General features: G+C 48.4%; 1 protein-coding gene across 1 annotated transcript in view; it reads right to left on the minus strand.

The window, feature by feature from the left end:
- Positions 1-13,139, minus strand: part of igf1ra (insulin-like growth factor 1a receptor) — a 135,518-nt gene that overhangs the window by 35,017 nt on the left and 87,362 nt on the right. The window contains exons 3-5 of the mRNA XM_069190650.1: positions 3,807-4,116; positions 835-971; positions 121-265 (exon numbers count right to left, since the gene is read on the minus strand). Coding sequence (XP_069046751.1) covers positions 121-265; positions 835-971; positions 3,807-4,116 — 592 coding nt within the window. The remainder of the gene's footprint in view (positions 1-120; positions 266-834; positions 972-3,806; positions 4,117-13,139) is intronic.

Below are 13,139 nucleotides of genomic sequence, written 5' to 3' on the forward strand. Positions count from 1 at the left end.
GAGGGTCGAAAATGTCAGCCGAATTCAGCTCCAGTAGCCTGTGTAACACGGCTGTCTGTTTCAAAGTGGCAGGGCTGTCCAGATCCTTCCAGACACACTCAAGCTTGAACCCGGACGTACTCTTCTATCAGCTCTTCCCCATTAATGTAACGCAGGCTCTTCAGGAAGGACAGGGACACCAGCGTGTGGGAGTGATGGATCTTCACATAACCGGTCACCGTCTGAATCAATCCCATGAAGCTCTCCAGCTCGGAAGCAATGTTATCTGGGGGAAAAAAACAAACAAACAATGTTACGACAGTAATAAGCTGGGAAACCTCAAACACACAAAGATCACAACCACAGGAAAAACCTCATTAACACCACTGGGCCAAAACAGAAAATGAAAGGAGGGATTCATGTAGGACGAGAAACTGACATGCCTTTTTAACAAGAGATGCAGGTCTTTTTGACAAACTACCCAGCAAAAATGTCAACACTGCTTTGTGCTCGGGTCATGTCCTTGAGTTAGTAGAGAACTACCAGCCAGCAGCAATGGAGTGACCTAGTTGGGAGGCTACCATGACTCTGACAAACCTGATCCTCTCTGTCCACTGGCTTTTATCGGTTTAATGCAAGAGAACGTCCAGTCCTCCAAAGGTTTATATGCAACCAAGAACAAACCACCAAAAAAAACCCACGCCTTCCTCCTTCAACTGACTCTGCTCCCTTGGACTGGAGCTGCAGGCTGGGCCGAACAGCCTCCTAGTACTTGGAAGCTCTCTCGAACCCGGAGCGGGGGTGACTGTGGCCTGATGCAGGGGGCTGGCTGGAAGTGAAGGCCCGTGCACTTACTGCCACGGCGGATGTTGATGTGCAGGTTGCCCTTGATGACCGTGCAGCCTTTGAGTGACTGGGCGGCGTCGATGGAGTTAATGACCTTCTCCTCGCAGATCTTGTCACAGAGCCCATCGCAGGCGCTGCAGAACATGCTGCAAGAGAGGGAGAGAGACCGCAGGGAGCCGTGAGAGACTGGGGCCGCGTAAACAGCACTGGGGGAGAGTCAAAACAGGGCCTTGACCGGATTCAGCTGGCTGCCCGCCCGCCCAGACGAAGTAAACACACTCCCCCAGCAGGCAAGGGCAAGGAAGACATTTCTTTCATTATTTCGACAAAACAATTAATCTCTTCCCCCTCAAAGAAAGACTGAAGTTGAGGACAAATTTGTAAGCTGTTGTTTCTTTTCCTACAAGCGTTCTTATAGGAAAGCACTGGCGACGTTTGTGAGCTACAAGGGCTATGCTCTCAAAAACAAAGTATCTTCTTTAAAACGAGATACTGGACCTTAAAGCCCCTTCTGAGGTGTGGATATATGCCCCCAGACTCCGGGAATCCAAAAAAGCCTGTTAGAAGGCACTAACACCCTTCTAAAGTCTCTCTTTCGTGACACACATGTAGCAGTGGAAACTTTTCGAAGAACGGCTGAAGAAGGAGAAGCACCAGGAGCAGCTGAGACTTGACAAATACCCTCACGTGCAGTCAGTGGAATCCCTCGCTCTCATCTGGAAGTGTGACTGAGAGGCTGCTAAAGAAACAAATTAACCCCGCAAGCTGGAGAGAGGCGAGAAGATGTGAAGAGCAGCACTATTTTTAGGATACAAAAATCTGACTTGAAATACTCATGTATGCGGTGAGCATGTGGAAGCTGTGTGATGGTGCATTTAAAGCTGAGAAAAAGAGGTTCTTCTTTACCCAAGGAGCTGTGGGAGTGTGGAACAAGCCACTCAGCCATGTTGTCGAAGCCGATACCCTGGCTTCTTTCAAGACAAGGCTGAGCGCGATCCTGGGATCATGACATTTATCTTGCATTGACATGGGGGAAGCGCTGAAACAGCTTACACAGTAGACTTGGGAAACTGTGTGAAGTTTCTGCCCTCCCCCCCCACACAAGGCTGTTTGCTTTTCCCACCCCCCCGAAATTAATACAATTCTGCAGCACAGCTTAAAGAATCTACTCCCACCTGCCTCACTGCACAACTGGCCAGGAGTGCTGGTCATTCCAAGGCTTTTATTACAGAATCATCCGGTTCAGATTCTTCCAGAGGAAAAGGAAGTCCTTTCAAAGCCACCCTTTGCTGAGGTTACTGAAACAGATTCCTTCAGCTTTATGAACGGATGGCGGAGGAAATCAGGTTGAACACATGCATCTTGAAGAGGCCCTCATTAAAATACAAGATATACAATATACATATTTTTGAAAAAAATAACAGTAGGAGGAAAGCGAGCTTCAGAGACACAGACATTGTGCAGATCCTGGTCATTTGTTTAACAGACTGGCAGCCTTTTTGTAATTGCAGATGTTCGTAAACATTAACACTGCTGGCCTGCAATTTTAAATGCATCCCAGTACTTTACTAGAGCCGTGCTGTAGACTTCAAGAACCACTCTATTAAGAGTGTCTAACACCAGCCTGGCTTGAAACCGCTCCTTTCTCTTCTCAACACATCAGACGCTTTCTGGTTATATCCGTCTTGATCCATTTTAGGCTTTGTCTTCTTTTCACAGGGTTAACATCCAGGAAACAGTTTTATTCCCAAAACAAGAACTGGTTTGTAGTGAGAACATGCAGGGGATCATGAACCATCAATACCCATCTCCATGTACAGAAACTCGCTAACAGTCAATTCCAAGGGACAAGTTTGAAGTTTCAGAAAGTTGGCTGTTTCCTTAATGCAAACAAAAAACTAGATTTAAGTTTGTAATAAAACTTGAGAAAGATCTTCAGTAATAACACTTACAATTGTTGGGCGTTTTAGAAGATGAAACTGTTCAATCACACAGCACAGTGAAATACCTTGCCCCTGTAGCTGCTGGACTGTTCCAGTCTCAATTTACACAACAGGTTTCTGAAATTTCACTGCACTTGAAGTAATTCTATTCCTCTGCAGTGATGGTTTAGGATGACTGTTTCCCTGCTGAATATAAAACAAAAAAGGCCAGGAAAGAGTGACAGCAGTTTACAAGCAGGCCGAGGTGCCGACATCACGCAGGCAACTTCACCAGCTATAGAGCATGTTTGTGTGGCACCACAGGGACAGGGCTGCGCATATTCCGGTATCTTCAGACAGGAATAAGACCGCACTGTGCTACAATGCCAGTTACCGTGTGAACAGCCCCCGTTGACAGACAAACGCTCTTGACAAGATGACACTGATCACAAGAAAGGAAATGTCTGCGCTGCAGGAACTCCGAAATCCGGGCCTTTGCAAGCAGGTTTGGAAATAAACTGCACAAGCCCCTCAGCTTCTGCGCAGTGGTCGCTTGCTTCGACTGGAAGGGCAGACAAGCCGCAGGTCCTGCTCTGACCACGCCACAGACAGGCCGGCATGTCTCCCCCACACTGCCCCCACCTCTGCTGGCAAGGAAGGGCGCCAGTTTACCGAGATGATTAGAGTTCCCTCTTAGTTACTGTGACAACCCAGTGACACTTGCTATTTTTAGCCACGACAGTGCTGTGCTATTGTTACAGTCCTACAGTGACAATATTGTATCCCCAATTATCAGTGCGGGCTAACAATCTGTATAGGAGCATACCAGGGAGTTTTTCAAGTAGCCTGTCATTAAAGCCTAATTTCAACACAGCTCATTATACTGGCTGACCACAGGCATCAAGGAATTACTGCAGGGCTTTAAATACAGAATATTAACAGCGACGCTGGCACAGCCCGCACAGTAATTCAATGGGCAAGGCGCCCTACAGCTGCCCCCTGCTGGACCACCCGCGCCACAGCGGGCAGGCGGCTGGGGTGGGGTTGCCCCTGGCTTACCTCTGGCTCTCGTTGCGCATGAACCCGGAGGGGCAGTCCTGCACGCACTCCCCGCTGTGGATGACGAACCTGTCGAAGGCGTCGGGCATGGAGGTGGGCACCTTGGAGCAGAACTCCTTGGTGACGCAGCGCCAGCCCTCGAACTTGTAGGTGTCCGGCGGGCAGTCGGGCACGCAGCGGCCCTCGTGGAAGTAGTGCAGGCAGGCGGCGCAGGCCGTGTCGTTGTCGGGCAGGGTGCAGGTGCCCAGGCACTCCGGGTGGCAGCACTGCCCGGAGTCTGTGCACGCCCGCTTGTCACAGCTCGTGCACACTGTGGGAGACAGGACGGGAAAGGGGGCTTAGCAACGCAGCGGGGGAAAAAATGAAATCAGACAACATCCCTTTACGCCTGTCAGACCACTCTTCTTCACGGGAGGCAAGAATGTTGCATTGACCGAACCTCCAAGCAGAAGTCTGCTGTTATTATTAAAGCTACTTTCGCTTGAATGTTAGGCTCAGCGCTAACGGTGGCACAGTGGTTAGCCAGCTGCTGCCTCGCAGTGCTGGAGCACTGGGTTCAATTCCTGGGGAGCTGGGGAACTCTGTGTGGAGTTTGCATGTTCCCCTCGCGTTGTAATGGGTTTCCTCCGGGTGCTCCAGTTTCATCGCAGAGGCGAAAAACACGCTGGTGTGTTAACTGGCTTCTGGGAAGACTGGCACTGTTGTGAGTGTGTGTGTCTCCCCTGTGTGGGCCCTGCAACGGACAGACTCGGGGTCACCGTGACCCCACACTGGATAAGTGGATACTGAAAGCGATATGATGACGATTAGCGTCAATACGAAATCGGCAAGACTGAAAATGTAAATAAGTGAAACGACTCCCAGGCTGGTGCAACTGAGCTGACTAAAGACTACAAAAAGTTAAGCAAAGTGCAATGTACTGTGCAGGGTGCTTGCCAGTCTGCTCCATTTAGTGCTGCCACCTAGTCTCGGTTGCTTGGTAACCATTACGCTAGCCGTCTTCAGAAGATCACATGCCATATTAATGTGTTGGCAAATGCTGTAGTCAGCGTTCAAACAAATGACAGGAGTTTAGGATTCCTTGCATGTCTGATGGCGACAAGAAAAGAAAACATGTTACCTTCTTAACAAAATGTTCATTTTTAACACCCCCATGTCCTATTAACACTTAGCAAAATGCAGAGCAAGCAAACCTGGGAACCTGAATTTGTTTTGTCTTGAGATAAAATGACACAAAAGGTTTGAGTACGTACAAGAAAAGACAACATATTGATATCCTAACTCCTAAACCAAACCAGTTCCACTTCACAATTTACACAGTGCGAACCATCCAGACCATAAAACACGTCAAGGCCTCTGGAAGCCTAGAGCAGGCTGGAAGGCTGCAGAAACAGTCATTGGCTGTCAGAGAGGAAGGATGGAATGTTTGCACAAGGCCTGCGGTGCTATACTCTAGCCCTGTTAGTAAACTACTCTGCCGGCCCCACTGTAGCTAAATATTATTACTGTTTGGGACTATTAAGGGAATTAAAAAAAAAAACATCTCGCCAGCAGATGGATTGCAGTAACTCTGAAAGGAGGATGCCAACTGGCGATTCAGCGGCTGGATTTCCCAGCACTCTCCCTTCAGTGTGAAAGCCCTCCTCGTCCCAGGCGCACGTGGGAGGAGCTCTGGGTCTCTAACGCGGGACGGGAATGAAATGCTCAAGAGCCTGGTCTATCCACCCGAATGACCACCGCTGGCTGTAGAGACTGTCCTGGGCTGAACACGGTCCCTGAGGGATTAACCAAGCTGCTTTCTGCCAATACTGACAGGATAGCGTTACAGCACCCTCACTCACAAACCAGAACTAGACATTCAGGAACTCCCACTAAAACGCACTGTTGAAAGACCATGACGAAACACAGCTCTTGGAGGCCAAAGGTGGCCACAGAGAATGAAAGAGGGGGAAAATGGAAACTTGCCATCATAAAACGTTTGGCACACTAAAAAGTGTGGGGTTAATACCCACCTGCCGAAGGCGGGCACAGCCAACACATGCTTTGAATTACATTATTTTATGTATATATCTCTCTCCCAGAATCCCTGCCCTGCCACCCGTTTCAACCAGGGGCTGCTCCTGGTCAACCAGTGTGAGGAGAAAACTTCCAGGGCTCTTCCAAGGAAGTTGTTCCACTGCGGAGCAGTCAACGTCCGCCGTGGACAGCTGAGGCCTCCGCAAGGCAGCAGTGAACTTCAGGCTGGAAACGTTTTTAAAAGTGGTAACAAAACGTGCCCGTGCACTGGGAGCCTGTTCTTGGATGTTTGGGATGAGGGGTCTTCTGAACACAATTTCCGAAAAGCAAGAAAAATGCAAACGACCTGATCAGCAGGCAGGTCCACCAAAGCTGGACCTTAAGACTTTAGAGACCGCTGTCTGAAAAAAGGCAGAGGGGGAAAATATTCCGCGCTGTTCAATTCCAGAAGGAAACACCTTCCTGGAGCTTTCAGGCACCTCCGAGTGAGTGTTGCACTGAACGAACAGGCAGGTCCGCTGCAATCTGCCATCAGGCAGTTAGGAGGGTGGCGGAAATTCTGATGGAGAAGGTGAAAACCCGGCATAAAAAACACCTGGTAATGAAACCCCACATTTGAAGCACTCTGCAGAGACCCCTGCTTCATCGCAGGACGGAGGGGGCTATACCAGCTTGCTGTGGTTTGGGGGTTTGGGGATACCTGCTACTGGGACAAGAGCACGATTTGACATAGGAATCGTCTACGCCTCGACAGCACGCACGTCCACACTTGACCTGAAGGAGGCAGTGCTGAGCCAGATTTCAGCAGCTGAGACGTACTCTGAGCTACTGCAGTCAGAGCTGAAGGCAAGAAACATGGAGCGGTGTATTTTACACAGCTGCAGTACATGTAAAAGCAGCACACTGAGCCACATGAGGCGCAATCATTTTCTCTGTGCATTTTTGTCCTCATTGTGTCATCATGCATAGTCATAGCTTCTAGCCAATTGAACTGCTAGACTTTTTCCAGCCAGTGTTTGCTGGTGTCTCTGCAACGGTCCAGAAAAGGTTTCAATCTGTACAAAATACTGCGACTCTGATCTAAATTCAGTGGTGCACAGTTCCAGTTCCAAACGGCTGTGCTGACTTCTGCTCTAAGATGCCTAACTGAGCTAATCATTCGCTTAATTGCACTTACTGTACAAAACACTGAGCAAAAGGTCTTCTTCAGCTATTGATGTAGAGACCTCCTAATCATGCTGCATTCTTGGCCTTAAGGACTGAAGCTGTACACTTACCTGTATCTTAACTGCTACCAAACCACCTTATCACATAAGGACCAGGTTTGTCCCTGACACTAATTTCCTGTGAAGTGGGCTTTAAAATCTGGCTTCTGACTAACAAAGCTCTGCGTGGTTTAGTGCCACCCTAACTCAAGGATTTACTTCAGATTTAGACTTCCGTACACATTCTTTTAACTGCGCTTTACTTTGTTTAGCCAAGACTTCACACAGGGGGGGGGTTGTAGGGAATTCCTGAATCTGTCAAGCTTCTTAATTCAGCATTTAAAAAATGTCCCTTGACTGTTAGTCAGCACTGTCTTCTGTTCCTAACCTATGTTAGTACCGGGGAGCTTGTAAATGAAACAGTCAGCTCTTGGAGGTGCGGTACTGAGTGGGCAGTGAGACGCAAGTCTGTGACCATCCTGACGGCCGTGCAGCACTCCAGGCCTGTCAGCAGCTCGCAGAGGAACTTGGGGGAGAGGGTGGGGGGTGGCGGTGGGGGCAGACAGGAAGGTGGCGGAGCGGCCCGCTCAGGTGTCTGCTGTCTCGTGCTGAGACGCGGTCATCGCGTAGATTAACAGCCCGGACCTGCCAGCCAGCTGGAGGGAGCTGCCAAGAGTCAGGGCACCAGCCATCTCCTAGCAACCCCGTGCTGGCACCCGTCCCAGCAGGCTCCGGGCAGGCCAAAGACGGCCTGTTTTATTATTCTCATTAATAACACACAGTGGCGTTGGGAATCATTACTACGCCTCATCATGTCAGGCCCCTAACGCAACACACTAAGACGCCCTGTAAGTCGTCTTAACCGGATATCATGACCCTACACGCCAAAGCTGACAAAATTAAATCTCCACGCTGTGACTGACGGAAACCCCTGCAAGGGGTGTTTCTGTGGAAAGGAGGTGCCAGAATACTGGGTGCTGCTCTGCTGAACGCCCCCGAAACCCTGCGCCCCTGCCACTGTATCGGTGCAGCATGCTGGTCCTGCTGCAGCTGAAGGGCACGACAGCAGTCGACGCCACCCGGCGGACTGGGGAACCAGTAGCCCCTTCCCCTCCTCGTGATGCTCCTGCTCAGCTACAGTATTCCCACTCAACCACATAACACCTTGCAGGAAGTTCAATCTGATCGGTGGACACCTTGGTGCTGGGCCTCAGGTCCCATGCTAGACTCCATAACTTTCTGCAGTCTCCTGCCTCGCACTTGCTCCAGCAGGGCTACACCACACTCACGCCATTTACTTGCACATGCTTACTTGTTGCATTTTCAAACTGCGCCATCATAACCACTCTTAACGCCCGCGGGCTCTCGTCGAGCTGGTACAGCTGGGATCTCACTGTGCCGGTCTGTATTTAAATTGCACATTGTGGTGAAGCTGCAAGAGGTTATGTAGTGCGTGTGGTATCGCCACACTGGTCAGTGTTGCATTTATTAAACTGCACTGTTTGATTTTTGCATTCAACTACTAAGCATGGGAAGCACAAGCACTGCCATGGTTTCTTCAACAGTAACCGTTTACGAACTATATTCCACCTCGTATGAGCCCAATAAGATACTTAAAAACAAACAAACACGTTACAGGTCTGAAGGGGGACAAAATAGGAGAGAAAAAAAAACAGGAAACAGTTAATTTACTGGAAAATTACCAAAAGGGGGCACCCCAGGCAAATGCAACTGCGTTCGGCTCTCAGGGATCGTTTTGACAAATTCCTCGATGGAGAGAGAGAGAGTGAAATCCCAAACATGCCCAAAAGGAAGAAACGGCCACTGCTCTACATTCCATATAAGTCAACCCCCATTTCCCTCCGTTACCAAAACAACTGCGGTATCAAGGATACGTTCTATTATTTATAGCCATCCCAAGTGCAGGCCTATTTCCACCCTCCCCGGCTGTGCCCACTGCAATGCCAGGCATGGTGGTCCCGCGACTTGCAGCGGGGAACTGCCTAACAAGGAAGACTCTCCTCTGAGGAACAAATCGGGAGTCTGTTTCATCAGCTGAGATGTCATTCCCAGAGCCAGAGACCTTTAGCCGGGGCTGATGAAGTCTCACGGAGTCTCCTTTCGGATTGGGGCGGGGAGGGGGCCAATCTACCGCCACACACAAGCATCTCTTCCACAGCTGAGGAAACGGGGAGAATTTTGTGTTCAGCCATTTAAAGAAATTGTGGAGGGCGTGGGGGGGCACCTTTTTAAATACAGTGGACCTTTTTTTCCTGTTGTTGTTTTTTTCTTGGAGGGGGGGATTTTTTTGCGAGTCCTGGTTCAGAAGTCTCTTGCAAAGAGGTTCCCGGCAAGTAAGAGCTAAGCAAAAGTTCCTTCTCCCACGCGGGGGGGGGGGGGGGAGTTTAGACATCCCTCCAACTGTTTGAAAAGGCATTTAATGGACACTGACTCGTCCTAAATCCCCGATCGGCAGCGCAACTTCAAACAATCAGAAGACACCAGTAACACCAGTGAATGGCAGCGTTCTCAATACAAACACACTGATGCAATAGTCTTGAGACTGAGGGAGTGCTCTTTCTGAAAAACAACTGGCTGTTCCGGCGTGCCCCGATCCCTTTCTCTCTACCCTCACCTGCCAAGAGACAGCAAAACGCAGAGCTGTGCAACCTGCCGTAAATCGGTTTTTCTAATGGGCAAGGATCGCTTCATGCACTCGTCTCAGGCGGCAGCAGCCGGCTCAGGGAGGACAGGGAGCTCAGGGGTGCGGGCCACCTGCCAGGCTGCGCCCCTGGGCGGGGGAGAAGAGGAGCCCGTCACCTCGGACAAGCCCAGCGGCCCCCGCACGGGAGTGTCCACCACCCTCGAGAGGAGCGGAGCACCAGGCCGAGTCAGGGCGACAGGCTTCACAGGGTGTCCTCAAGCTGCAAAGCCAGACTACGATGCCTTGCCGGCCTACTTTTTCTCATTTCTCATCGCGATTCCAACCAGAAAACAGAGCAGCTTCCTGGTTAGTGGATAGCTGTTTGGAAAACAGGAATTCTTGCTCGGCTTGTGCGGCTCTGCTGTGCTTGTGCACCACACCCCCAGTGCGAAGGCATTCTGCAGGCCACATGAAGAGGAGCAGGGCTGACCTACTTGGCTCTTCCCTTCCTTTAAGGATCGGCTGCCTTTGTTCCGAGTCAGTGAACAATATGAAATATCTCCAGAATGTTTCTGCAGCAGCAAAGACAGAGAAAAGACTCTTAACTCCCTTTAATTCTGAAAGCCGGTTACAATCCCAGAGTTTTACAGACAGCGGAAATGGAGGAACAGCTCATTCTCGGGGGGGAAAAAAAACCTCATTACCCAACTTTATAAATTACTTATAGCCGAGCAACATAACATTTTTTTTCAAATATGCCAGTGTAAGTCAAAGACAGATTTTGCTCATTAAGGAATTTTAAGAGGCTTTTAATCAGAACAGGTTGAGTCTGTTACTTCAATAACAATCCTGACAGAGGAGATGCTTCTACTGGGTTTTCTGGACCTGTTTTCCAACACCCAGGTTATGGTAGGTTTTAACTGGAATCCTGTCAGGTCTACATTACTGGAGCCTGTTAATTACAAAGGCATTCTATCACAGACCTGTGGCCCAGCCAAAATGTTGCTGAACAGAATTCCAAGAGACATGCCAAAAATACCACGATCATTTCAGCTTCAAGTTCATTTCAGGCCAACCGAGCAAAATCATTAAAACGGCTTATTTAAAAGAGAGAGGATAAGACGAGGAAAGAAACAGTCTGAAGCACTCAGAAATTTGGCACGTGATTTCCTGCACTAACATTGACGCTGTAAACCAAATCAATACGATTAGTATTGAGAAATCTAGGCGATTGAGAAGACGGGAGGATAAACTCTGCATAGAGAGAAAGAAAAAATCAAAGCACTACCCTGCAGGTAAAGCTCTCAAGACGCCACTCTAAGAATCCCTCGCACCAGACTCAGAAATGCACACTGCCAACTGCAAGGGTGCAGAAGGCCGAGACGAGACAGAAGCTTGGCAGGGATCCTGCGTGTGTGCCTGGGCCTCCTCAGCAATGTGCAGCCTGCCTGTGACCATGTGATACAGAGCTGTTTGTGATCTTGGACTGCAACCATGTGACAGCGCCCGCCCCCCCCCACCTCCACTCCTGTCTGTCGCAAACGGCTCCGACCTGAGGGGGAGACGGAGGAATCTCGAGAGCACGTCTGCTCGGCTGTTTCTCCTGGGCCAGGCGCAGCGCCGGGAGGCTCAGAAAGGACCAGCCACACACCTGGGCTTCTGCTGGCTGCTAGTCCCGCTGCACAACCCCATGGCGCAGACCCAGATAGGAGATGCAACTGCATTTTCCACTGCTGCACACTTCATTTGACTGTGTGGATGCCACAGTGTGCACAGGAGCTGCAGTGTCTGAAACTGACCACAGGAGACTTTCTAACAGCAGTCTCCCTCCATGTGCACCCCAGTGCATCACTCCACACGCCCTGCGCCCAGTCATCAGACAACGCAGAATAAGCAGACACCCAGAGAAGCGCGAACACTTCGCCGCCTGTACAAGGTCCTGCTCTTACAGAGGAGCGCAAAACAGACAACGTGCTGAGGTGAACGCTGGCGTCTTAAAAAAAAAAAAGACAACTGAAGATGTTTTCCTTTAACCAACACTATACAGAACTCTATTTCCTTCACTGACATATCAGAACAGTGTGAATGCAAGCGTCAAGACATGTTGGCCAATTCCTGTATTACGTTCCGCTTCCTAAGGCATAAATAGGGATAGACTAGACTTTTCACATAAACACTGTATTAAAACAAGGACTTGACCAGAAAATACAATATGTGGAAAGAAAAAGGATCCGAATGTCACAGAGCAGTTCCACAGTAAAAACTCTCTTTCCCTTATTGTGAAACAGGTGTTAAACACCAGGGCAGCTTCGGAAACACCCCAATCAGCAGTGAAAGAAGAAAGCGAAACACAGGCAGCCATTTTGTGTGGCTCACTGCCTCACTCTACCAGTAAATCTGTGCCCCAGGGGGTGAACTTTTACTGTCTCTACAAAGACCTTACATTTTTCACGCGACTCATATCTCCTGAATCAAAGAACAATGTTTTAAAAACCCTGCACGCGCCAGAAGACAGCACCAGACGACATCTTTAATCTGAGGCTGTTTTGATTTTCTAACTTTAAAGCAGGATTACAAAAAAAGAAGGCAAAAAAAAATCACACATCTGTAATATAAATAAAACATGTTCTGTACAGATCTAACCACCAATGTAAATATTTTCAATACAACGTGAGAAACTTATGTTTTACCTTTCCCTCACAATTTACCACAATATAGTATGTGAAGAAATAACATCCACATTCATCGTGTTGAATTATAACAATTTTTGAAACTTCATTCTTTCCTGAATTCTGAGCAAGTTCATTACACAGAACTGCTTAGTTTTAAATGCTGAACTTCCCTGTGAAAACTGAAAAACCTCTTTTATACAACAAATGTAGATGCTCACACAGGCTGTTTTCAACGATTCACAATTTTGTTTATAGGTCAGACAAGTATATCAGCAAATGAATTTAAATTGAACATCTATTGCTGAAGCAATATAGGGTTTCCAGACAAAACTAAGAGAATACCTCTGGTGTTAGTCCCTGGTTCACACAAAGTTTTTAACAGAACAACCTCTGTTCTACCGGTGCTCAGAGGCTTAAGTCCATGTTCAGGCTTCCAATACAGGAATAAAATTGATAATGCTCTGCATAACCACCAATCAAATGTATATATGCAAAAGTTGTAAAGAAAAACAAAAATATGATCTAACTATACACTGCATATACCCATTATTACAAAGATGTGGGTGTTTATGCATTAATCATTGAGTAGAACAAAAAGCACTAATTAAATATAACAAACTAGACAATTCTCAGAAAGACTTTTCCTAGAAAGTCCAAAAATACAATCTTCCCTTTTGGTTTCAAGTCTGTGCAGAATAATCTTTATATTCATATATTGATAATCTGCCATTTTCTCAACACAAAAAAAACACAAGTTTGCCCTAACTGCAACCCGGTTATATGGGGGTAACTTATT

This window comes from Lepisosteus oculatus, chromosome 5 (genome assembly GCF_040954835.1).
Source record: "Lepisosteus oculatus isolate fLepOcu1 chromosome 5, fLepOcu1.hap2, whole genome shotgun sequence".
Lineage (NCBI taxonomy): Eukaryota > Metazoa > Chordata > Actinopteri > Semionotiformes > Lepisosteidae > Lepisosteus > Lepisosteus oculatus.